The 27523-nt window shown below is 36.9% G+C and overlaps 1 protein-coding gene across 3 annotated transcripts in view; it reads left to right on the forward strand.

Moving 5' to 3' along the window:
* Window positions 1-27523, forward strand: part of psd3l (pleckstrin and Sec7 domain containing 3, like) — a 233687-nt gene that overhangs the window by 102829 nt on the left and 103335 nt on the right. For 2 of the 3 annotated variants that reach the window (XM_015337977.2, XM_015337970.2), the window contains exons 6-9: window positions 410-490; window positions 6659-6771; window positions 9209-9269; window positions 15728-15818. In XM_015337977.2, coding sequence (XP_015193463.2) covers window positions 410-490; window positions 6659-6771; window positions 9209-9269; window positions 15728-15818 — 346 coding nt within the window. The remainder of the gene's footprint in view (window positions 1-409; window positions 491-6658; window positions 6772-9208; window positions 9270-15727; window positions 15819-27523) is intronic. The other variant, XM_015337961.2, reaches the window with a different exon arrangement.

A 27523-nucleotide genomic window follows, 5' to 3' on the forward strand; every position in this document is an offset into this window, starting at 1 on the left:
GAGTCATCATACATTAGAGTAGGGTATCTCTTGAGTGTCTGTGACATATTTCTAAAGAGGAGAAGGTTATATTTGCAGACAGGCCAATCTGTTAACTCATGCAGAAGTCAAGGAAGATGAACAATATATTTTCCACTCCCCATTCCTGTGAAAGTGGGTTGTTGCTTCCAAACATTGCATCTGTGTGTGCTTTATGTACCAAGTAGTTTTCTATCACAATTATAATGGTGTTGAGTAATACTTTCTAAAATGTCAGCAACTTACTGTAAAAGCCTCAAGCAAAATTAACAACTTTTCTCTTGTGCTGAGCATTAATAGGATGTGAAGAACCCTGACACTATGCCACTTTTGGTTTGCTGTCCAGGTTACTGTGTAAAAACTATATAAGGTTGTTTTTTTTTCCCCGCAGCAATGAATTCAGCAAAATGGTAGCCGAAGAGTACCTCACATTTTTTGACTTTACTGGAATGACGCTGGACCAGTCTCTTCGGTAAGCTTTTTTTGTGTGCTAAATTTGGGTTTTTCGTTAAGCTCGTGATCTAGGCTTTTCTTCACATGAAGTCTCACTCTGCGGGGTGTGAAGTAGTGCAATCGGCTATGCTGAGCCCATTTGTTCGGCCCGTTTGTTCAGAGTCATTGCCCTGGATACATTCCCTCCTTGTCTGAATAGCCCACACAGGAAGCAGGTGCCCTTGATAATGTTACTCTCAGTTTCACATACACAATGCTTCCCGTGGTCCTCTAACTCTGTCCTTTCTAGGTGTCCCTTTTTGATGTTGTTGCAGACATAGTTTGACAGGAGCATGTTAAAAGAGTAGGGAAATACGGACAATGCACGGCCAGTACAGACACTCCTACAAACAGTTTCAAATTTTGCCACAATCTCAGTGACAGAACCACCATTGGTCTCAGTGAAATTATTTTATGGGTCTTAGAATAAATTGGAGTGATATAATTAGTGGAGTAACAGAGGAACCTTGCTTAGGACCACTGCTCTTGCTAATTTATTTAAACATTCTAGGTTCCAAACAGTTAATAAATTTGTCACATTTGCAGACCTTACCAAGCTTGGACTATTAGCTAACCTGTACAAGCAGCAAATGAAATAAAATTATTAAGATAAAATTTAAGACTAGGCAAGCACATGGCAAATGATGTTGACAAATCTAGGGTTTTGTATGCAGGTAGTAAAAATATAAAGTACAAATCCAAGATGGGAAATGCTGAGCTGGAAGAGGCTACTTATGAAAAAGACTTAGGCTTTTACTATACTGTATATCGACTTATCATTTCCATCTTCTAGACAATGCGGGAAGCAATTGAAAAGGCAAACAAATAGAAGGTTATACAATATGGTTATACGGTCGAAGTTGACAAAAAAAAGATATAGCAATTAATATAGTGATTGTTTGTGCTGTTTTTGATTTGTGCATATCTAGCAAATTGTGTTCTGCGTTTTCTGTTTATCACACATCATCTCTTTAACCTGGCCTAATGATTCTGTTACCCAGGTAATGTTACATTAAAACTCTGATGATACGAAATAAAGTAAGATGCTTCGCACTCATTGCTCGCTTTGTTAGTTTCGATCTGTCCCTTGGTTATAGTAAACAGATGAATTACGAATCCCAGAGCCTGTATAATTTGTATTTCACTCCTGCAGTTTGCCAATTCACTAAATTGTGAATTGTGCCAATTCACTATATTGAATTATAACCAATTCACCAATTATAACCAATTCACTCAACCCTTGGTTTGCAAAGGTACTTAATTCCTCAAAAACCATCCATAATGTAAAATTCTGCATAACAGAATTTGAATTCTTGTTACTTTAAAGCTTCCATCTCATGCCCAAGTTGTAGAAAACCATCCAGTGTCATTTTGTTTGTTTCTGTTCACCTTAAGAACTGTTTGGCAGCATAATGTTAAAAATGAGGATGGCTAGTGACAAAAATACCAATTAAGATTACAGTGGAAGTGGCTACAGAAGGGAGTGCCTTCATTTTAGCAAAAATAGCCTCATGCTGAGAAAAAAGAGGTATTTAAATACATTATTGTAGGACAAATGTAGTGTTAAATATTTAGATATTGGTAAGCTTAGTGTGAAGTGGCTTATTTATTAAGTGGGATTTCTCAACAATATTTTTTCAACATAACTGTGAGATTTATACAGTGTACAGTAATCACAATTACTGTATGATATTACAAAATATCGGGGTCTGGAAATAATGTTCTTTTTATGCACAGTTATAAATAGAGTAAACATAGAGTAATAAATCTGGCTTAAAACTTGGCAGTACAAATATGAACTAACAATAAGATAATTGCAAAACACTGTTACACAACATGCTCATATCTATATATTACAGTGGCCTAAATCCCTTCCTACAGTGTAGATGCCCAAAAGTGAATGGTAATCAAATATCCCTATTCTATAAATGTACCACCAAACCAGTAGAGGACATTTTTATCATGACAGTTCCGCGATAAAGGAAATCAGAATTTCCTTAAATAAAACAGCAGGCTCTCAATAAGTATTTTCACGTTACTGAACAAGAATCTAGTCACACAAAGTGATCAGAATGAGGTCCTCTCACATGACACAAGATATGAGTGACAGTGATGTTGTTTTCTCCCTCTTCTGTCTCACTTTGTCATCCTTCCTCCCTGTCTCCCTTTTCTCTATCTATAATGTCTGTGGCTGTTGAATGTTTAAACTTTATTGTGTTTCTAATGATTTACCTTGATGTTAATTAACCAGCGTAAAAAATGCAAAATCCCATTGATCATCTGTTTACCAGCCTCTTACCCCACCTGTTTTAGGCTTTCCGCGTTGGACCTTGGACTGCAAAAGTAGTTCAAAACCTATCCAGAATGATATTTTAAATAATCATGTGTAATATTGTTGAAAAAACACCCTATACTTAGAGGGTAGTGAGTATGTTTTGCTAGGCTGTCAATCTAGTGAAGATGCAGTCACTGTTAATTGCATTAAAGGGTGCTATTTTTTGTTAAACACCAAAATTAAGTACTACGTAATGGTTGCATCCAGTATTTTAGTAATTTTATGGAAAGTATGAACACTGTTGGTGTTGAAAAATCAAATCTGGCCCACCACAGCAAATGAGTTTGAAACCCCTGTTCAATAGCTGTTCCTGGAGAAGGGCAATGTGGGTGTCTCAGTGTTGAGAGTGTTTCTTTGCGCAAAGACCCTGCAGGGGATTAAGTTGTTCTGCTTGTTTTTTGCCTCAATATATTCTTACAATGAGTATGTGATCAGTTTTATTTCTTTGTACACACTTTCTCACTTAATAAAATAATGGCGTACTTTGAAGTAATAGTTGCACTGAAAGTCATGATGTGTCATTGAACTATATAAAACCCTTTGTGAGAGACTTGCCTCACCCTTACCAAGTAAGTTTGTTATGGACCTGTCTGAATCTTCTTCTCTATTCACTTACACAGTATTTTCACTCATAAGTACACCAGCAACTTGTCGTATTTTAATTGGTTTCATAGTACTGTCACTTTACTGTTCTTTCACAATACTCTCACAGTATTTCTTAAACCATCTTTCAGTTATTCATACTGTTGGCAGGATCAGACAGGAGAGAAGACCTGCTGCAGTCTGACTGACCACCGGGGAACGATCTCTGCACTTCCGGCTCTACTGCCATATACTGTCATATACTGGACCCACCTGCGTATTTGCTTACCTGAGCACATTAACTCCCTACGTCATCATAGCTCCTGTATGTTTTTTTTCCCCTCCAGGGAAGAATGCACAGTTGTCCATTTTCTCTCCACAAATGCTTGTTTCGGGCTTCAGCAGCACCCAGCGGATTCGCTGTCCAGCTCTGTTGCTTCGCTAGTGGCCTTACCTGACTGCTTCTACTGCTCCTCAAGGACTGGACTCATTTCACTTGTGTTCTCACTCCTCCAGCCGACTGCTTGTTCTACAGTCTCCCTGGCGACTTCAGCCATGCAACACACAACCCGGACACCTTCATGGCCCTTTACCAGCCGCTTCTCCAGCAGGACATATACCGCTGTCCCTCCAGCTGCTCTATCTTCAGCTCTGTGCCACCTGTGGCCAGCAGCGCTCAGCCGACGGCCACCGCTGCCCCTCCTGCTGCTCCCTCTGCAGCTCTGTGCCACCTGTAGCCAGCAGCGCTCAGCCAACGGCCACCGCGGCCTCTCCGGCTGTTCTCTTTGCAGCTCTGTGCCACCTGTGGCCAGCAGCGCTCAGCCGACGGCCACCGCTGCCCCTCCAGCTGCTCTCTCAGCAGCTCTGTGCCACCTGTGGCCAGCGGCGCTTAGCTGACGGCCACCACTGCCTTTCCGGCTGCTCTCTCTGCAGCTCTGTGCCACCGGTGGCTGTCAGCAGTCAGCTGCTCGGCCAAGCCTCTTCCCCAGCGAACACACATGCGCCCGACTGTCCAGGGTATGTTGTTCCAACACACATTTCAGCTTTCAGAGAGGGCTGTTCCCTTTCTTAAGACAGTTTAGGCACGCCTTTCAATATGACGAGTTCTCACAATGGCACCTCATCGAGACACCAATTCCCTGCAGCTGTTCCCTCCTGTCGAACACTGGCTAACAGCCTGCCACACCCTTTTATAAATGTTAATTTCACATTTTTAATATGAGGGATCTTGTGATGAATGGTGTGTGTTTGGTCTTTCTATGCTTTCTGCCCAGCTATGATAATTTAAATATGCATTTACTAAGATTTCAGTATGTAACTACAGGCGTGTAAGCTGTGCACCCCTAATTTAATTAAAATATCTGATTCTTGCATTTAGTATTGATGTTATTTGACATTGGAGGATATCAGGTTACAGAGCTGTCCTCTTAGCATGATCATAATGTCGGTTGATTTTTTTTTGTTTCTGAGCTTGTAGTGTCCCAATAAAGGATTACAGTACGTATTTGAAAGATAAGGCTTTATAAATTCTGTTTTGGGCTGTCAATGAACTCAACACTGTTGTAACTGATAGAGACAGAGTTCTCTGAATATTGCTTGAAGGGGTTAAAACATTTCTTAAAAATTAACTTTATTAAGGTGTACAACAATCAAGGTGTACCTTAGAATTTAAGACAGAAAGATAATATGATATATTTGACATGAAGTGGTATGTTTATTAAATCCTATTCTATAAATAATCAGAGTGTTTCCAAGTTAGATTTCCATATTTTACATCATTTGGCATAAACACGGAATAACTGTAAGTTAACAGCAACACAAAACATTTAAGATAGGACATTTTTGTTCATTGCAGAATGGTATTTTATGGCACATCTGTTACATATCTTAGTGCTAAATTACGCCCTGGTTTGTGAAGAGGTCATCTGAAGGAACAGAGGCATCAGAAGCTTGCAGATTACTGGAAGAGTGTGGGGGTGTTAAATACCAATTGTCTACTGGGAAAAACAAAACAAAAAAAAAATGAACAAAACAAAAATCAGTTCTTTAGAAATAGTGATGATCTCATTATATCTATTTATTTACTGCAGAATATTCATTATAACATAACTGCACATATAATTTTCTTTGTTGCGAATGCTCCCAAAAGCCTTTCTTTGTTTTTATTATGTAATGTCGCTTTATCTGTCTGTGTGAAGTTTTGGAAACAAGCTACATTCCTCAATTTATTTTAGTATTTTTTTTCTGGTATGTTTGCTTTAGCTGGCATTCAACTTAAATACAGTACATACAGAAGTAGCTCATCAATTTCCATTCATTTGAAAAAGAAAACAACAAAATTTCTTGTGTTCTGTGATATAATTGTATATTCACATTCATAAAAGAATGTTTTTTGAAGTGCTGTGCAGATATTGTAAAGTAAGGATGGCCAGAATGTTTCTAGCTGTACAGTATTCCTTATGTTAGAAGGTGCAGACAGGATCTGGACCTCACATTTGTTACTGGTAGGTCAGTGATTAGCATTGAATCTACTGTGGGATTATTTCTTCGTCCTGTCAGTGCACGTGGAAAGGCTGGGTAATATTGTACATCTACAGTAATGGGGACTTTGTTCTTTATTGGGAAGAATAGTGTTGTCTTTAGTGGTCAGCACCGATAGGTAGGTTGTGGTATGGGCTGTCTGAGGAGGTCCTACACATTTTTATTCATCTGCAGGATTTTGCCCATCTGTATTTGCAAACCCAGGATGTTGCACACATTGTTGATACTGTACATTTCTATCTGTGACATTGATGTGGGTGTGACAGTAAGTCGGCTTATGAATCGTATTTCAATAAATACTTCAGTGTTCTGTATTATAAGTTTGGGTGGGAAATATTGATGATGGACTTAATACCTTTTGGGATCTTTCTAAAATCTGCAATTTCATAATCTCCTGCAGTTTGACTCACAGATGTTACCAAAACAGATTTGTTTTAGGTGCAGTGCTACCTTCAAAATGATTTAATTTAGTTACATCTGTGTGCTTTAAATTGACGCATAAAGAATATTTCCACAACTCCTTCACAGCAGTTCTCAGAAATAGTTTTCTCAAAATACAGACATGTACAGTATTTTAAAAGCAGCATTTGCTGATAAATGTGGTTTAAGTGCTGTCGTTAGTATTCAGTGTTGCTGATTTTCATGAATGCATATTTTTTCATACTAATTGTTGCTTTTTTCTTCTCACAGACGCTTTCTGAAAGCTTTTGCACTAATGGGTGAAACCCAGGAGAGAGAGAGGGTTTTAATCCACTTCTCCAATAGGTACTATCAGTGTAACCCTGCCACCATTTCTTCACAAGGTATTGATTTTAGACTTTTGCTGAGGGAATAATGTTCTTTATAAGCATTTGAATAAACCACCGTACAATTAGCTGAACATGTTTGGTTCTAGTTTTTCAAAAAGCCTATTTAAGTGCATCACTTATCATATTTCTTATAAGATAATTCCATTCTTGAATTTCTTGTTACTTGATTTTTGTTCTATACATTTCCTGTTCTCACTTCTCAGAGCTGATTACAAGGAACTGTTTTGGGGAAGCAAATTAGCTCTGTGTAGCGCCTGGAAACCTGCTTGCTCTAATTCCCTGTCTCATTTCCTCACATTGCATTGCATCTCAAGGAGTCTCTTCTAAAGAATTTCCTTTCTAGACTTGTTACTTTAGTTGGAAAGACAAATGAGATTCCCGCAAGAAACCGCACCAAAGAATCGTTTGCAAACCAAGCACGAAATGAAATGACAAAAAGAAGCAGATCTCATCTATTACTCTTTCAAAAAGTATCATCATTATATTGGAACAGTAAGCCGAAGCTTTTCGTCAGTGCATGTAAACGAAAACATCTTATTTCTTTTACCGTTTGACACTCACAAATCAAAGAATATTTAAATGCGCGATCATGTCCATATAGTGCATCATTCAGTATTTTTTGCACATATAAAAAATAAATTCAGCTAAAACATGAGACCCTATATTGGATACTTTCTGGCTAGTAGCTATGAAGCATCAATGTAACAAATCCCTTAAGGAGCTCACAGAAAAAGTTACATTTGTGGAACATCCTAGCATATATTTATAAATGTATAAACTCTTACAACAAAACAAATAGTTGTGCAAAGAAATAAGTATAAAGTACACCCTTGTTATTCTGGAGGTATGTGGGACTTAATGTATTGTAAGGGGAGGGACATAACCTAAAAAGCGACCAAACAAATAGTCTCTTTTTTGTGCAGGGCACATACACTGGAGAATTGGAAAAAGTAACCCACATACTGTAGAATTCAATACTATATAGCTGAAATATGTTTAATCTAACGGTACTATCAAAAATATTTTTTTAAACGTTGATTTAATCTAGATATGAATTAAAGCTGCTGCTTGGAAGAAAATGCTGCATTGCCTGGTAGCCTTATCTGATGGAGCAGAACTCCATTTAGCTCCTAGGCCAACATTAACTTCTCTTTTAATCTCCTTTGTAGTAGAGTATCCACAGACAATGGCTTATTTTAAATTACATTTTTACTCTTTATCTACTTCTCTCCCTTTCTTTTCTTTATTATTGTTTCCCCTTTGTTTTGCATTATTCATCTTTGCATAAAGTGGGAAAACAAGCAGGTCTTTGCTTTCCACTGACTGCATAACAAAATATTCTTAATTTTAAAGGCCAGCATTACAGGTTGGATATGATATTCATGGAAGTTTTCATAACCGTAAAAAATGTTGGTCTCAAGTCTTTGCTTCATTGAACGTTTACCTTTGTCTTTAAAAATGCTACAGCCTTGCTTTCACTACATTCTGTTAGAATGCCCCTGTATACATAAACAGTTGAGTGACCTGATATGTAAAAATGAAGTTCTGGATTTATTTTTATGAGTTTAAAGCTGTCCTAAACCTTCGGAGGTTAGACTTCACACAAAGGGAGCAGCACTTTTTAAAAGGCTTCCTAAAACGCTTCCTCCTCTGTGCCATCAGATGTGTGACCAAAATGTATCTGTTATTGGCTGATGTATAGCTGCAGTCCTGACATTGATTACAATATTATTTATTAACAGTGTGCTCAGCGTCTGAAGGATCTATGGTTCATGCTGCTGTGGGGATGAGAATTAAAGTGATAAATATTTGCCAGTCAAGTCAGGGCTATTTGCTTTTCCTTGTGATCTGAGTGGAGAAGCAAGAGAGCAATTTCCTGAGGTTCTCTCCCCCTGCGTACTATTTTTAGTATTGAGAACTGTTAAAAATGCAGACAAGGGCCATTGTAATTTTAAGAATACTGTTAGACATAGCTATCCCTAAATGATACTGATGTTTCTTGTTGCTTTATGGAGTAATGTTTCCTTGGTTTGTTCACCAAACTGTTAGTGGCAGTGTACATATTTGTTTTTGTCTTTTTCTATTATATAAGTGATGGATGTTTAACTATTGATCTGCATTTAGAGCTTACAGCAACTGTAATCTCACTTTTTCCAGATAGGTATAGTGTTCATAGTTTGTATTGCACTAGGGATGCATTGCTTTATTTCTGCCTATATCAGCCTAGAAAACTGTATAATTCTTTTAGAATATATTGTGTGTGAATATGAAACTTGCGTTCCTGTTTATGTTTATCAGTTCTGTCTGTATGCATCTATCAAAAGCAGTTGGCATTGTTAGGAGCTTCAAGAATTTTTTTTATTAAGTGATATCAAATTAAACCAAATGCAAGTTGTACACCACATTCATAGTTTTTCTCACATTTTTACAGATGGAGTTCATTGCCTTACGTGTGCTTTGATGCTGCTAAACACTGACCTTCATGGCCATGTAAGTACTAAATTAGAAATCTGTTATATATAGTAGCCTACTTAACAGCTTGCAGTCTTGCAGTAAATATCCTTAAATGATTTATTGTTGCTGTGGAAACATTTTTAAAGGTTTGTTTAAATGTTAATTTCACTCCCCTCTCATATAAACAACCAGCTGGGATATGCCACTAGGTGGCAGACTGTTTTTTTAAGAAACGTTGATATTAGAGCACTGTTCTCTGCTCTAATTGACTGTTGTTTTATTAATGATCTTCATTCTCTCAATCTCTGGCAAACATTCAGAGATTTGTGCAGATAACTTGCCTGAAGAATCTGCATTAGCATAGCTGAAACATGTCTAATAAAACAAACATGCACTTACCAACCTCCTAGTCTGCACTGGACAGCCAACCTTGAAATGCAAGTAGCCAGTAGGTTCCATTTGACAGTCTTAATAGAATCCACACACATACATCCTCATTTAAGCAGTTACAAAATAAGTTGTGAATTTTGGTTAGTGCTAATGTAATGTATCAATGTAATGTAAGGTAAACATACAAAGACCTACATCACAGATAGAAGTGATAATTCAAAAATGATTTACATGTTGTAATCATTATTGACTTTTTTTAAGTATCATTTTAGGGAAAATACCTGGAAAAGTGCATTCTCCTAATTAAGTCTTGAAACTTAATGACCAATAGATTTCTTTCAAATTTTTCCAGTTTCCTTTCCTTTTTCTTTCTGAAGCAATTTTCATGCTCACAAACCCAGGGTTTCTCTTTATTTTTCCTTACCTTGATTCCAATCTTTGGTTTACCTTCTCAGAGTATAATATTTCTTTCACCCCAAAACACCTGTCTCCAGCATTGAAGCAATCTCTCCTCCAGAAATCAGAGGTTTATATGTAACAAATGACCTCCTGACTTCTGTTCAATTTTAATTCAAGTTTCTGTGCATTTTTGCTAAACAGAAGTCCTGGGTGACCTCAAGAATACAAAAAAAGTATCTACCATACAGTAGGTTTTTTTAAAGTACATTGGACTGGGCTTCGCTCAGTCTTTAACATTTGTATTGTAGTACTAGGTTAAAAATAAAATAAGAAGATGATCTTCAATAAAATATATTGTGTGTAGCATTTAATGGATATTGTAATTCATAACAGACCTTCAAAACAGGTTTGGTAGAGATATTTCTCCATAGTGATTTTAATAATCCCAAAATCTCTTTTGTCTCATTTCTGGCTCAACTTTGATACTTTTGAAAGTTGAATACTATCTTAAGATTATTATTAGTAGTAATATTTACTTTAAAGTGCATTCTGTACATAAAAGGCATGTTGCTGCTTTGTTTGGAATGTAATTGCATGTGAGTTGCCTGCATATTACTAACTCCTTCTTTTGCATTATTTCCTTCCTGCCAATGTTTCTTTATCTTCCTTGGATCTTCTGGCTGTCCCTATTTTACTTACTAGGTGGTAAGTTGGGTTTTCTTTTTTATCTCCTTGGCTCGTCATTGCTGTTTCTTTTCTAAAATTAAAAAAAAAGAAATAGTCCTGTCACTTTAATACCAGTAGCAGTTTGTCTACAACCTTGGACCCCAGGGAGGTGCATGAATGTACCCTTTTGCTGAGGCTGAGCCACAGAGCTTTCTAAGCTACAGTAGCTGAAGCCTGTACATGTGCTATATTGAATGGCAGAAACTGGCGTTTCTTTATTAATCTGAGTCCTCACAAAGATTCTTGCATTCCATCTCCGGTAGTTCTAAGCCCTATTAAAGCTGGTGAGGCCATTTGCAGCCTAATTTTAGCAATTCAGCAGGTTATTTTGGTTTTGTATTTCAATTGTTTGTGTAAAAGAATTGTTAGAAATATACAGTATGATTGGTTTTGTTAAAGTTAAATAGAAATCTACAGTCTGTAACCATACATGTCTGGCTTTTTAATGTGTGCCGATGGTATTTTTTATTACTACTATTACTGCGACTGCTACTATTTTAGGTGACAGTATTTGGTCATATGACTCACGAGGCACAGTGAAGTTTTCTTCATGCTCAGTCAGAAACCAGTGGGAGAAGACTGTACAGGAAAATAATAAATTAAAGAAAAAGGGATTTAAGTATGTAATTACTTTGTGAAGTATGGTATAATATTTTTTTTCAACTGCTTACAGTCTTGAGATAATTTTTTAAAAATTCTTATTTATTGGCTTAATTTCATTGCTGTTTAGCTTGTTATTAGATTGCTTCCCAGTCTGAACATTTGTTACTGCTGCCCACCTACAACTCAGCTTATGCTGGCAGGATCTTTATAATCATTGAAGAACAAACACCGTCTGCTCAGACTTTGGTGTCCAGTGTCTACAGAACAAATATACAGCTTTATTTTTCTGCATTAGAATAGCTGCTTAATGTGTGTATGCTGAATATTATTCTTTTTAAACATCATAGCTTGTTATTTAAGTTGTTAATAGTCAGCTATCTAAGAAGATATTAACCAGTTAATCATGCATTTAGTGTTTTCTGTCTTTATAAGCCTGCAGACACTGTGTTACATTAATACCTATGTCTGCTTCCCTAAGCTTGATCAAATGGAATTTATACTTGTACTACCCTGGAGTGATTTCCTGTAATTTGATTGTTTAGCCTTAGGAGATTAATTTGTGGTTCACATCATTACAATGTCTAGAACCACATTGTATAAACAAATTCATCAAGTATCTTTCCACAAGGTACAGGTATATGCACACTTTTAGAAGCTCCCTTGATGTGTGATTCAGATAATATGAATATGCACACAAAAAGTCACACAAAGACAAATATTCAAATTTTACAGAAATACTTTTGTGTTACAGTGTTCTTTAATATGTAATACAGCTTTCCACTGTGTATTTGCTTTTAATTTCTGCCTGAAACAGATATGAGAATCCTTTTCAACAGATGATTAGAATTGTGCTATATGATAGCGCTAGATAATTATGCAGCAGGAAAAAAAAATAGAATTAAATGATTTTGTGGATATTTTTGTGCCTCATAAAAAGTCAGGAAATGACACCCTGTTCAAAGGAGTGGGTGATGGTTTAGATGTGTGTGGTGATTTGCTAGAAAGTGATAAATACAGATGCAGCTTACATTTTGTTTGATCTATATATGTAATTTTAATTAAAAATGACTGAATTCTCGGCCTCAAGCTGGAACGGCTCTAGGCTAGACCGCAGGTTGAGGTTGGTGATCTAGATGGTGCCACTGCGAGAGGCACTAGGTGCCTGAACTGGGGTTCCTCAAGTGCCAGTGCCAGTGCAGACCTGGGTTGGCAGTAATCAACTGTGGTTCCCTGAACATCAGTGACTCTTGTGGCCTGCTGGGTGGCTTACAGGCCTGCTGAGAGTATGTGAGAGATGCTCCTCCAGTTGGAGCTGACTTTTCGGTCGGGCACTGTGGAGTTTGCAGCCTACCACACGATGAGCAGGTCTCCAGGTGGGCGTTGTGGATCTTGTCTTTGTCTCCTTCTTTCAAAGGCTCTGCAGGAATCTTTAGCTGGAGAGCTGTAAACAGCAGTTCCAAATGCATTTGGAAAAAAGATATTTAGGTTTTGCCATTACAGCTTGAGGTATGGATAGATACTGTAGTTTACTTAAAGGAAATACTGAATCAGCTGCATTTTTGAGACATACAAGGATAATACACTGTTTACATGCCCTTTTTTGTGAATAAACTGTTTTTATGTTTGTGCAATTAATAAAACAAATCCCTGCAGTATCATAAAATGCAAGTAGTGTGCATGGAAGAAATTACATCAAAATATACATTATACTTCGTACATGGTGGCACAATGTTTAGCACTTGGGTTCAATCCTGGATCTGGGGTGCTATCTGCAGGGGGTTTGTATGTTCTCCCCACATTTCTGTGGGTTTACTCTGGATATTCCGTTTATTTCCCCAAGTACAAAAACAAACTGGTAGGTTAATTGCCTGCGAAGATTGGTCTTGCTGTAGGTATGAGTGTGTGCATACAGTCTCTGTGTCTGCCCTCAAACACAAAAAATGAGTCCTTTTTATACTTTAGTGTGACATAGAAAGAATTCCATTATTTTGTCATAATATCCAGTGATGGACTGGTGTCCCCTCCAGGGTGTACCCTGCCTTGCCCCTGGTGCTTGCCATGATAGGCTCCTGCATGACCCTGAATTGGAAGAAGTGATTAGAAAATGGATTGATGTATTTCATGCTCATGTTCCTTATACTGTTGTATAAATGTAAAATGTTAATATATAAATACAAAATATTTATATATTTCAAATTTTATATAAATATAAAATATAAATGTAATCTAAGATTTAAGACATTTTTTTCTCATTTGACTTCCAAAAAATGTATGTATCTGGCATCCCTAAAACAGAGTGAAGTAGGAACAAAAAATGCCACAGAGTGGATTAATGTGTTTTACTTAAAATTGTAATCACAATAATTTTGCCCAGTCAGTTGTCATAAGTGAAATTCAGAAAACTCTTCTATGTGGATTGTACGTTAGGTCACAGTGCATGTGATGGAAAACTTTCACTTAAGTGGAAGGATATATTTTAAATAACAAAAATTAAAGGTATTCACGTTTGATGTTGCACTGAAGTATAAAAGAAACAAGACATTTAAGTAGGGGTTTGTAGGCCTTTACAGATGATTTTGGGTTTTGCCCTTAACATTGCCTTACATGATGTTTCAGTAAAATAATTTGGAAGCAGTGTAATTTTGAGAACGCTGTTGATTTTATTCTGCAGTTTCATATAAATGAGAGATTATGAAGGTTGAAGTTTGATCAGGCTTTTTGTACAGGTTTTTAAATGAGCAAATTGTCAACTTGTAAGTATATAGAACTGTTCACCTATTTCATGTGAATGCAGTAAATGTCATCTATATCCTTATGTATCATATTCATACCGTACTCAGAATACATCTTGTTTTAATAACTGAAACAAAGTCCTTTGTTAACTGTTGTGTATATATATTTAAAGGCATATTAGTTTAGAAACAATTGTGGTTTAGAAACAAGTGGTTAATTGCATGATAGCCTAAAAGTCTTAATGAAAATTAAGTAGTTCATGCTATAAATACCACCATATATAAATGGCAAGGAAAGGTTTTAAATAAAGAGCATTTCGAAAGTAGAGACTGAGTAGTAAAAATCAGTGAATTAAACGTTTGTACATATAGGAAACAATTTGGGAGTTTTAAGCTGTGGTAAATTATTTTGGGGAAACCATTGAAACAAATCTGCATGGCCCCAAATGACACAAATACCAATGACATCCATCTTGTAATGTGTGACTACAAAAAGAATAAATCCAGAATCTCACTTCATTACAATTTAGGAACACAGTCATCATTTAATTTCTGTCTCGCATTCCTTTGCTGTAAGTCAACTTAAAGGTCAAACGTTTTTGTCATACTGCAGGTGCTCTCGTAAAATAATCCACTAGGAAATGATTAGGCTGGGCCATAAAAATCACCAACCTGTTTCTGCCTCAGCCACTTCCATTTACACAGAAATTTGTTTTGTGTTGATTGTGCTTTGTACCTCACTAATCAAAGCCCGGGGATCGCTTGCGATTGATATTCTGTTTAGCACTCTTCCTTTTTTAGGTTACCATCATATTTTATTTAATTCCTTGAAACCTCGCAGTCCTGTGTAATGTTTAAAGTAAAACAATTTTTTTTATTATTGGTGCACAAACACAAAATAGAGTCAAAATAAGGGCATCCAGTATTTGCTGAGGTATCATGCAGAACCTTCACGAAAGGCCAACATGGGGTCAAGGTTTTATTTTTCAACATAATTGTAAACCCTCTGATAAACTGAGCAGATTCTGACACTGATGCAGTGGCTTCCTCAACCTCTTGACCTTAACCACGTGCTATTGAGCAGTCTAGAGTGACAAACAGGAGTACAAGGAAAATTAAAAAAAACCCTGAAGTTGTCAAATACAATTTCCTGTCCGTATCCTAATGCAATGCTTTTCAAGAGAGGAAATTTAGATGGGAAACTTTAGCACAAATGTGGGCTCCTGACTAGCTCAACTATTGTGAAGATAGTCTGGGCCCCATTGTCCAGATGTTACTGGGATTGCTGGACTTCTTATCTGGGAACAGAAAAAATAGTTTGCTGTAAAATGCTGACAAACCATCCTTTTGATGCATTATGTCTTTGTAAGACTTTTCTTCTTGATTTTTGGTATTCTATAGAAACATGATTACTGTGTGGGGAAAAATGCCATCAAATGGGATATTTTATACTGTTGTTGCAATTTGTTTGTGGAAAACAACTTTAAGCACATTTTTTTGTATGTATTGTTTTATATTGCATATTTTTGGACGTTATTGAATACCTTATGTTTCATCTTGTTGATGGGGTTAAGTTAGGCCTTGAATCATGATGGATAGTTGGTCTTTCACATTAACTCGGTGATAAATGCTTCTGGCTTATTACAGAATATTGGAAAGAAGATGACATGCCAGGAGTTCATCAACAATCTGGATGGGCTAAATGGAGGCCAGGATTTCCCAAGAGATCTTCTTAAGGTAGGCATTGTACCTTGTAAAATAATCATACAAATCTTGAGGTTGACATGAAGTCTAATCATGTTTATAAGCAGATTAAAATCTAAAGTCACGGAACAGTCTTTGTTTGTACAATGATGAAGAGATAAAAATGCTCAAGCTTGTCACTTGAAAGGAGCCACTTCAATTAGTAACTGTAGCATAAAGCTCTGTTCAATCCGAAGATAATCTGAGCCCTTAAGCATGGTTGCTTATCAATGCTGTTCATCTTACATGAACCTGATATTTGTACACCTGATATTCAGTGTGACTAGTGACCAAAGGAGAATAACTGTGGTATAATAAATAGTTGAAGCTTGCCTTTATGACTCCGGTAAAAGCTTTGTTTAGGAATTGTTTACTAATCTCCATTATGGTCAATTACAACATTTTCAGACTTTTAAGTTGTCTTCGAAATAAATGTATATCCTTCATTTTCAAATTTCTGGTCTATTCCTTATTGAAGGAGATGAGAGCCGAGTTTAACAATGAGAGTTAAATAATGCTTTCTCGAATTGATGAGGTTAGGTTCGAAAATCGCAATTGTGTGTATCGCTATGCTACACGAACCATATGGATGTGTAAAAAATGTACATGCATAAATGCTACATTGTGTAATACGGCTTTGTTATATTTTTTCACTAATTTTATGTTTCATAGGCGCTGATCCTTTCACTGGTTCATGAATTCTTTCCTTGTCCTTTAATATTGTGGATATTGTCGAATGAGAAAAGCCAAAGTCTCTAGTGATTTTCGATACCAATTTTCCCATTTTCATGCTGCACTATTATGTTCTCTTTCATTTCTAAATCTATTGTCTTTCGCTTTTGATTTTTCCTTTTGGCACCACCAGAACACTTTTTTGCTTGCTAGCCATTTGCTTACCCAAACAATAACATTTTGATGATGTAGGCTGATGACGACATTAATGTTAGACATTACGACCAAATGCCGGGACAGGAAAATAATATACAGTACTGTATGGTAATACGATTAAGGTGATTGCCGTCGTAAGTGCGAGTGGTCGTAAGTCGCATATGTGGTAATTCTAGGCCTACCTGTACTTTTATCTGACTTACAGTATATATGAGGTGAGCCTATTTTCTAGTACTTTATTTGGAGCTTTCCTTGTGACTTCTAGAAATCCAATGGAGAATTAGTATTAATGTGTATGATGTGTATTTTAAGATAACATATAGTATTTATTTTACTGAAGCTCGGTGACAAATGGAAATTTTGTATATGCAATTAAATGCCTCTACAAGCTAGTGTTATAGCTTCCAAACAGTGAGTACTTAATTGCTATCATGTTGAGTGCAAAATATTTGAAGGTGTTTTAAAATGTTTAAATGTTTAAAAAACATTTTAAGCACTAACACCGACTTGACTTTCCAAATGTAACATTTGACTACATTTCGATACTGCAGTACAGTTCATTAAGGTTGCTTTTGTCTGTAGCAAATGGATTGGCAATCGTAGATGTTGTATGCCCATTATTCATGAATCGGCTCTGCTTAGGATCCAGTTTCCGCAATAAAAATGTAGATGTTTCATTAAGTTAATGGGCTCCTATTCAGCAACATACTGGGGTAACCGTAAGTTAACATTGATTATGCAAACATTTGTAAAAGGAACTTGGCTTGTTTGACAACATTAATGTTTTCATAAAGTCAGCTTGAGGTCTCTAAACCTGCCATGTGAGTGATTATCCCCTACCGTGTCTTTCAATATGCTGTTACAGTTGCGTACAATGAATTTAGTCTGGTCTTTCAAAAGATGAGTCATTATACACATGAGCAGAATTATTTCTGTTTGATGGAAAATCTGGAGGGCAGCAGGAGGGGAAGGAATTATAGCGGTTTTGCCTTGTAAAGAGTTGTTTATGCTGTCAGTCTTAAGTTATATTGGGTTCAAGAATTACTGGCACCTTTGATAAATATGAACAGAAGAGCTGTATAAAATAAACAGCACAGGTCATAAACTGTATTTTATGCCCCCCAGAATTGGAAAACTAGAGACTTTTATTCTAATAGTCTTATTTCATAACAATTATTTTAAATGAGTAATACTGTTATACATAGGTATTATGATTGTATCCCCTGTGTCTACCTCCTCTTCCGCGGATAACAATACAATGCCTTTTCCTATAATGTTTTATACGGCTGGAGAACACTTTTGGAGGGATCTTGGACTATTCCCCTATGCAGACAGTTTTTCAGATCCTTGATGTAAATAGGTCTACGCTTATAGACTGCCTTCTTCAATTCAGACCACAGGTTTTCAATTGAGTTTAAGTCCGGACAGTGAGATTGCCATTGCAAACCGTTGATTTTTGTTTGCGTTCGGGCGTTTTTTTTTTGTTGATTTTGAGGTGTGTTGAGGGTCAGTCAGGTGGTAGGGGTGTTTAAGTCGCAGCTTTCTGGCAGAAGCAACCAGGTATTTGGCTAGAGTTTGTGATATCATTGCTGTTAACAAAGGCCCCAGGGCGAGTTGCAGCAAAACAGCCCCACAACATGAACAATCCACAATCATATTTTACGGTGTGTATGATTGATCTCTGCTTTGTGTACATTCTGACGCCTAAAGTACAGATGGTGTGAGTGGCCAAAAGGTTCCATTTTGGTCTCATCCGACCATAGCATCTGCTTCCAATCAAAGTTCCAGTGGCGTCTGGCATATTCCAGCAGCTTCAGTTTGTTTCTAATTGCCAGTAAGGTCTTTCTTCTGGCAACCGTTCCATATAGCCTGTTGGCATGGATATACCATCTAATTGGTGATTTGGAGACTTGATGATCCCAAGATGGAACCAGACCCTGCAGTTCTCCAGCTGTAGCCCTCTGGTTCTTTTTTCCCTCCCCCACCATCTTCCTCACTGTAAGTGACAGGGGAAGAGATGCACTTGATTTTTGAAGATCAACCATTTTAATTGGCCTCTTTTAATTTGTCAGTTCTTTACCTTTCCCCTTGGTGATGGATAGAAAAAAGATTTTCTCATGTGTGTTACGCTGTACCTCTTTTTTTTTATATCCTGTTGAAAGTCTAAAAATATTGTTTATGACTGAGCTGTATTTTAAATAAACAGGATTCATTTTGTTTGATTTTCTTAAAAAGGAACAATGGGGATCCAGTGTTTTAATTGTATTAAAATTAAAATCCTGTAGTTTTAGTAATCATTTTGAGCATAAAATAAAGCTCATATTCTATGCTGTGTATTTTACATGGCTTTTTATGAAGTTAATCTATATCAAGGGTTCCAATAATTCTTGAGTCCACTGTAACTAATGTTCATTACTTTTCCTTATTTGCTACCTGACATACCCAGAAAGGACATCATGCAAATATAGCTAAAGAGCAGGCTTGTACTGGAGCCCAGAAATCAACTCTGTTGGGTGCAAGCAGCTAGCTGGCTTGGAGTAGAGAAGTATATTTTATGCCAAGGCATCGTTAATAACAAAAAATACCTTCTTCCCCACCACTCTTCATTTCTAATGAAAAGGACACCTCAGAATTCTTCCAGTCCAAGGGCTTGGCGATAATAATTGTTGGCTTAGGATCTGACCAAATGGTGGCTACAGAGCTTTCCAGCAAAACACAGCCTGCAATGCAAACTGTATCCCCTATGCCTACTCATTTCATTTTATGCCAACTAGTAAAATAAATACTTTTATCTTCTGTTGTTATTCCATTCTGCTGTTTATAAGGAGTCTTGTGACATGTTTCCTCCAAAATCAAATTTCTTCCTCTATAAGCATGTCGCATTCTGAGAATAAAGGTGTAACTGACATACGTTTCCTCATTCTTTGACACATCTTTTTACACTGCTAACATAGAGACTTAGCAGAATGGAAGCAATACATGCCATCAGTTAAATACTCCTATGTCAGAGGTAGGCAGCTCCAGTCCCGGAGTGTCTCATTTGTTATGACTTTTCATTCCATCTCAGACCTTAGTGATGTAATTTAATGAAGTTGATAAAAAAAGTCAGATCTTCAGTTTTCCAGGTCTTAATCAGATGATACAGTAATTGTCAGACCTCTAGCTTATGTGTTCGAGCATACTGGGGCACTTTGAATGCCAACGCATCATCTAGGTGGATGCTGCACATTGGTGGTGGTGGAGGGGAGTCCTCATTACCTGTAAAGCGCTTTGATTGGAGTGTCCAGAAAAGCACTATACAAATGTAAGCAATTATTATTATTATCAGCTATCAGTGGGGAGGAGAGCAGAGTTATGAAGCCTGATGTGTGGTGAGCGTTCTGGCGCACTATGGCTGCCGTCGCATCATCCAGGTGGATGCTGCACATTGGTGGTGGTGGAGAGGAGTCCTCATTACCTGTAAAGTGCTTTGAGTGGAGTGTCCAGAAAAGCGCTATACAAGTGTAAGAGATTATTACCTCTAAAACCCACAGCAACCAGGCAACTGAGTACTGGTGTAGACTCCTGTTCTAGAAATTTCATTTTGAAATGGTTTATCTTCCAGCTACAGTATGTGATTTTCTAGTGTGGTTGTAAATCTTGCATATCATCACTGGCCTGTTGGTTGGAGTTTTTCACCTATCATAAGCTCTGTTATTATCGTGCAAGTTCAGTTTGTATTCCATTGGTGTACCATTTCATGTGGCGGTACATCTAAATCTTCTTAATCTTATTATTTCATAGGTGGGCAATGCAACATCTCTAACAAGCTCATAAATGGATTTGCCTATTTTGCAAAATATAAAACAAACAGAAAACAAACTATGTATTAAGGCTTACAAAAAACCTTTAACAACATCATTGGGTGTGACATTTTCCCAAATCATTTTTATGCCTGAGATTCTTCCTCGTATTGTTTTTCTTAGAAAACAAGCCAAAGTTATTCTTGCTCAATGCATTGTACCCAAAAGCCCAGATATGGAGGCCTGGATGTTTCAGCATTGTTGATAAATATATTGAATGCAGTGGTGCAGAGTGTACTGCCTTGGGGATATTTTGCACTTATGTCAAGGTTGCAGAAAGACAAGATACAGTAGTTTTTCCCTGCTGCAGCTTTGAAGGCTGTCATATACTGTAGGAGCTCAGTCATGTCACACTCACACAGGCTGAGCCTCCTGTGACTCAACATTTTGGAATGACTTGTCAAAACAAAAATGTTAATAAAAAAGCAGCTTTCCAGAAGGCAGATTCATGAGGTTAAACTGCATCACTGCATGCACTGTGAAACTGGTTTAAACATGAACATGCATCTTATTATTAAAATAAAGTAAGTAACAGGTTTACAGCAACTGAATATTAACAAAACACACCAGGTGTAGGGACGCGTCTAAACCCTTTAATATCCAAGGTCAGCTGGAAGATTAGGACATGACTGCTAATGTTTTCAATATCCAATTGCAGTAAGAAACCTGAATTATTGAATATTCATGTTGAAACCATGGGTAAAGCCATAGCAATATGGGAATCATTTTCTTGTTTATTGAGACTCCCTTGAATCTGAGATTATTTTCTTTAGGATTTAATACACATTGTTGGAATTTTGCATTTATTTGTGCAACGTTTGACTCCATTTATTGCTCATATTCCTATTTTTTCTCTTTTACAAATATTGTGAAACATTTTTCATGTTTTTGTTGGGCGTGTACACTGGAATACTGTGGTTTGGGAATACCCCATGATCATTAATATAGTTTACAGTTTGAATATGCTTTTAACATTAAGTAACAAGTCTATAGCATTTCCTTCTTTCAAAACAGCGTAATTACCCTATGTTACAAAGGAAATAAAATACGTAATATGTTTTGGTATGTGGAGCTCTCCAGTGAAAACAATGATAAAATGGAGAAAATGGTTTTGGAGGGAAGGCATGCAATGTAAGTCCAAAGGGTTAACCAGATCTTCCAGAATTGATCAGAGATTTTATGTTAGTTTTCCTAAGGGCAAAAATACAGCTACTTGTGAGAGCTGCATTTCATTAGTCGGTACCCTGGGAACAGACCATAGCAACAAAATACTTTTCTTTGCAAAGTGAATAAGCATGGAGGATAAAAACTCTTCAGTCTTGGTCAAATCTGACTGTTTAGTCACTGTGTAGGAAATACAGGATTGCAGACATAGAAAACCTTGGGTAAACATTTTGCTTCGATGACTGAATACACATTGTTCCGGTGTCCAGTCCAGATTTTATTGCATAATCAAAATATATATTTTTATATATATTAATATATATTTATAATCTCCTTCTCATCATGTTTCACTGATTTGAAGTGTGTTGTAGATTTGAAACTCCAAAACCAAATCTGAAAGGAAATTACAGTTTAAATGCAAGCAAGGGGACTAAGGAAATATGCACTGTTGGAATACTCATAAGGAAATGTGTGAACATCATCCCACAAGGAGATATACCCCTCTTAAGCAGAACTGCATGACAGTCCTTTTATTTGCTATCGTTAATTCTCAGATGGTGACTTTTGTGTGCCTTGGCATTTCAGATCGCATTTCCCCAGCCAGCTGGCTGCCTGTACCCAGCAAGGTTGTTTTCAGGATTAATGAATAGTTGAACAGAGCCTCTGGCTGTATCCTGTTATTGCCACTTGATATACAATAACGAGATACAAGAAAGTTCTCTCTAGGATGACCGGCAAATTAAGTGCGGTCCATGATAATGCACTGTATGCCTGACTTTTATGCTGTTTTACCCATAACGTTACCTTTCAACATATCTACTCTGCTAGCGTTCTGTACCTCTATTAATGGTCTACCTGAGTACAAGATGTGTACACATTAATAAACATAACTCAAGAAATAGTAGGTGCTAATGAGATCCAGTAATATTTTCGTACTGGCATAACAATGTGTTCCACTGAGTACAGGGATAGCATCATGCTGCTGTTACTTTTTTAAGATGAACTATATCTGAAATACACCAGAAGAATAACCACAGGAAATCTCTCCCAGTATTGAACTGTGTAAAAATCCAAGGTCCATCAAGAAATAATTAACTTGTTGAAACAAATATTTTAGAAATACAATTTCTTTTTCTGAAAACATCTTATATATATTTTGTCTTGCATGCAATATGCATGCTGTGTATATCTTATTTGCTTTATTACGAGAGTATATATTTGTCTACTATACTTCACAACCACAGTCTCTGGCTCATTTATCTGACAGGCAGCAAGATGGGCGATGTCATTACCCAGAAGGCTCAACATTTAAAAGTGTAGGCTTTTTTAGTTGCCTATCTGCTGTCACTAAGCGGAGGCAGGTACATTAAAATGTGTGAGAGCGTAGACTCGAGAGGTTTTGTTTCATGGTAGTGTAGCTCTCTCGGGTTCACATGGGTATGCGCCCTCGCCGCTATCACCTCAGGTCGGACCCCCACCGCTGGGGACTCGAACACAGCCAGTTGAGCTAAAGGGAAATCTCCCATCAGCCCGACGGCTGCGGTCCCTGCTATTCACAGGGAAAGGCGGTGGTGACGTCACTGCGCTGGTAAGCCAGCTCTCACAACCTGCAATGGTGACCATATGCGTTACAGTAGTAAGCAACTTAGCTGGCAGGTTTCTGTTTTTCGTCTGGACCTGAAATGTTTTCTCTCTTTTCTCTTAGGGCTCCGAGAACTAGGCTTTGTTTACCAATTTGTGGATTTTCTCTTGTCACTACAAACAAATGCTATTCTGCCTTTACTTCTATGTGTGTGCTTTTGCGCCCAAAGACCAAATTAATTTAAAGATCCACTAATGATTACCGGCAAAATGTCAACTCTATCTAAACGATATGCTGCAATAAACTGCTCTCAAATGGGTTTAGAAAAGTTCTGAACTAGAGGGTACTGGTTGCCAGTAGTTACCAGATGGACCTTTTTGAGCTGGGTTTTCTGCGAGAGAATTGCTGTCTAGAGTCCTTGCTGGAGTCATTAGTGTTGTAAAGTGGACAGTGTATGTCTGAAGTGCTGGTTGCAGTTTGGTGCATTTGAGTCACTTACTGTAGGTATGAGCTTCAGAATGCTGAAAAATGTTATAAGAATGTAAAACCATATATCGCAAGCTCATTCATTGAATGCTTCTTAGAGAAGTGTTTATTCTATGTTAGAAATTGTTTTTCAAGTTAAACAAGTAATACTTCAAAAAAACTGCAAAGTTTAAAGACTATATTGGCATTCATACTGAAGATAAACATATCAGAATGTTCTCAAATGGCTTTGCTTTGTGGTTATTGCTGCCGTGTTCCAGAAAACAGGTTTACAGCCCATTTAAGTCATTTTCTACATAGATTGTACTTCCTTTACAGGTACAGAAGCCTGGTAGTGTTTAGGTTCTGCAAATACACTGTAAAGTGAAAGAAAATCAAGTAAATCTGAAAAGCAGCAGTTAGCACAAGGATTAAGACAACTGTCTTAACACAGCGGTACCCAGATCTATAAAACATCAATTTTTTTAACCACAAATATAGCTTTGTCAGCTCCGCTCATGGCTGGTGAACTTGGCTGAGTCGTTATTCTTTTTGTTCCGCAGCCCAAGAACAGCTCTGCAGGTCAGCAACTATCGAATTTTCAGGCTGGCAACACTACACACGGATTATGTCTTGGTTCATATGATCCTTGAGACAATTTCAAAACCAGTAAACCTTTACAAAGGCCTTCTTAGAGCAAATTAACTAGATGAGCCAAGTGGCCTCTTCATGTTTGTAAGCTTTCCTAGGTTCTGTTGTTATTATAGGCCTAGTAAAGAACAAACCTTTTTGCCAGCAAGATGTGCCTGTCATTTTATGTACAGTATACAGTTTGTGTCATAATTTGGTTTTATAACACCTACTGTCACAATAAAACACAAAACATTTAGTAAGTGTGGAATCAAACAGTTTTGTTTTATTTTGCTCAAGTGTGCATTATAGTTGTACGGTGTTCTGTTGGTTCCACATATTGTGAAAACTGGGAATAACCATCATACAGAGTTGTGGTAATAGTCTCAAAGCTTTTAATTTTGGAATTCGTCATGCTTTCTACAAAATAGCATAGGTGATACCTTGTGTGTAGTTTTTTTAAGAGAAATAAAATCCATGATCTGGCCATTGTGATCAGTGAATGATACACATGGCGAGATATATACTGTAATTGTTAAGACAGCCTTCATGTGATAGGAAATGGAGTCAAAATGAGTACATTAAAATGTAAAATGTTTATCTGATGTAGAAAATGACTTTTCCCTGAGAAATGTGTTGGTTTTAAATATTATTCTGTTTCCTCCCGGTCATCATTGTGCATTTTCTGCTTCTCCTGTTTCCCTGAGTCCTGTTATAAGAATAGAGGCTTTGCAATTGGAACAGATAAGATCTGGTGACATGCTTCATGGCCTGATGCTCAAAGAAAGTGACGTGCATACTTACTGGTCAGGATGTGAATGCATTTTCTAAACTGTGGGGTATGTATGGAATAATCTTGCCCCTCACCATAAATATTAAACAGTAACTATGAGATGTTGTATTGAATATCCCAACTGGAGAAATGATCGAGTTACAAACTGTCATTTGTGAACCCAGTGCTAGTTGAGGTTCCTGTGTATGCTTTGTGTAATTTTGTTTAATTAAATCAGTTAAACCACTAATCTTGTAATGGGTATATCTGTAACCTAATGTTAATTTATTAGGGGAAGCGATATTAGCAAGCATAAGCCAACCCCAAAGTAAGTATGTCTTGCAGCTTAAAAGTGTGACAGTAAAACATTATAATTAACAAATAGTAAATATTTAATGCTGAAAGTGTTGGGCTACATGATTTTACTGCTGTAGAAGCTTTGAGGTATTGGTAGCACAACATGAGTGACTTTTTCCTCCATGTGTCACTGAACTGGAATTCGGGCTTGTGGTGTTACTTGTTTGAAAGAGCTCATGGACTCTGTGGATGTACTATCATAATGATAGTATTTACATGGCAGAGAAAATATTTGTGTCCGATTCACTTTAAGTGATGATAGTGATTATGTCCTTTTCTACTCCACTTGTTGCTTGTGAGGCATTTGCAGTATGGGTCAGCCCCTTCCTATTCAATCTAGAACCCATACAGCACCATTTTGACTCTGAGAAGGTCTACAGCAAGGATCTAAGACCAACCAGCCCATAAGCCATTCTAGGGTGACTCTGACGCACTTACTGTAGCAAAATGAGTGAATTCCACTCTTTGTTGTAAGAGGCTTTGGAAAACGATTAGTTTTTTTGCAATACAGTGCATATTTCTTTCTACATGATTAACGGAGCAACAGTGAAAGTAGTGTTTGATTTTATGATGTGGTGGTTTGAAGGTGAAAGTGCTTTGTTGCAATTTGTTTTTGCGCTAATGATTCAATTGATAACCTGTGGTAAAACATGCACTCTGTTTCCTGCTTTAGTGATCTCTTTTAGAGAGTTTGGCTGAAATGTCCACAAATTAATATTACTATTTTTTTGTTGAGGGGCTATTGCATGCATTTTTTAAAAAAATGCATGGAGTATTTCATGCATTTTCTTTAAAAAAATCAATCTGATGGCTTCATAGTACTGTGGTCAACTTTGTGTTCATTATCCCTGGTCTCTCATTATTTTCCAATAACAAGAAGAAACCACAAAAGTGCTTGTGACTAAAGTAAATTCCACTGCAGGGCTGTCTTCTTATGGTAAAGAATCTTTATCTTCTGAAGTTTTAAAGAAAAGTATCAGTGGTCATTTGCTTGACCAGTTAAGCTGAGTCTTGTTTTAAACATTATTTCATAGGAATGAGAATAATCTCTGTCTGAATTCCAGTCCATTGTGTAAAAAAGTAAATGTTTAAATGTATTTCCTACCTACGTGACTATAATCATTTAATTCCAGAAATGTCGAAAATTAACACATGGAGCAGTTGCTTTCAAATGGCAAAATGTGGGTTTTGAACAGAATTTGGCTTTCTACTACTGCAATGTCATCTTCAACCAGATGCTTTAAATGTTGCCATTAATTACAGAACAAGTTTGAGTATTTTGTCAATCTGGAGAGAAGTTTGTTTCTGAAAATATTTGTAAAAGTTTAAAAAGCAAACCTTGCAAGAGATAACAGAAAATATATATGCTGAAAATGTGTAATTTAGTCATAGTTCTTGATTTTTTTTAGTTTTGGTCAATTTTTTTGGGTTAGCAATGGGGCAAAAAATCTTTGGAAGTTGTCCAGTTAGAGTATGGATATTTAGACGACTTTCCAAGTTCTTTGGAAAAAAACATGTACAGCAGTGTTTTTTTCTGTTTGTGGCTCAGTCTTTTGAGAAGAAACCTTATCCAGCTATCACAAGTACTGTATATATAAACCTGCCTTTGAAAAATACCTTTACTTAAACGCATATTACTAGAAGAGCTCCAGGGGTTTGCAGCTGGTATTTTATCAACTTTCCAATTACTATCTTCACCATTGGATAAATTAAATACTGCTGGACAAACAACGTACTGATTCATGTAAAAAGACACTCTGTTCTCAGATGTCTATGTGTGCTAAGTAAATGTTGCCCCATCCCATCAGGCACATAACTGACTTTTTCTTTTCGAATTTATATTCAAACCGTAGTGTTCACTGTGTGCATGAATATGAATCTTTGTGCACATTGAATGTGTGAGTGTGAACTTGCACTGTACTGTAAATGGAAGCTAAAGTTCAGGATTTAAAATAACTTCATTCTCTGATGCCTTGAAGTAACCTCTCAAATTTATGTC

This window comes from Lepisosteus oculatus, chromosome 3 (genome assembly GCF_040954835.1).
Source record: "Lepisosteus oculatus isolate fLepOcu1 chromosome 3, fLepOcu1.hap2, whole genome shotgun sequence".
NCBI classification, from domain to species: domain Eukaryota; kingdom Metazoa; phylum Chordata; class Actinopteri; order Semionotiformes; family Lepisosteidae; genus Lepisosteus; species Lepisosteus oculatus.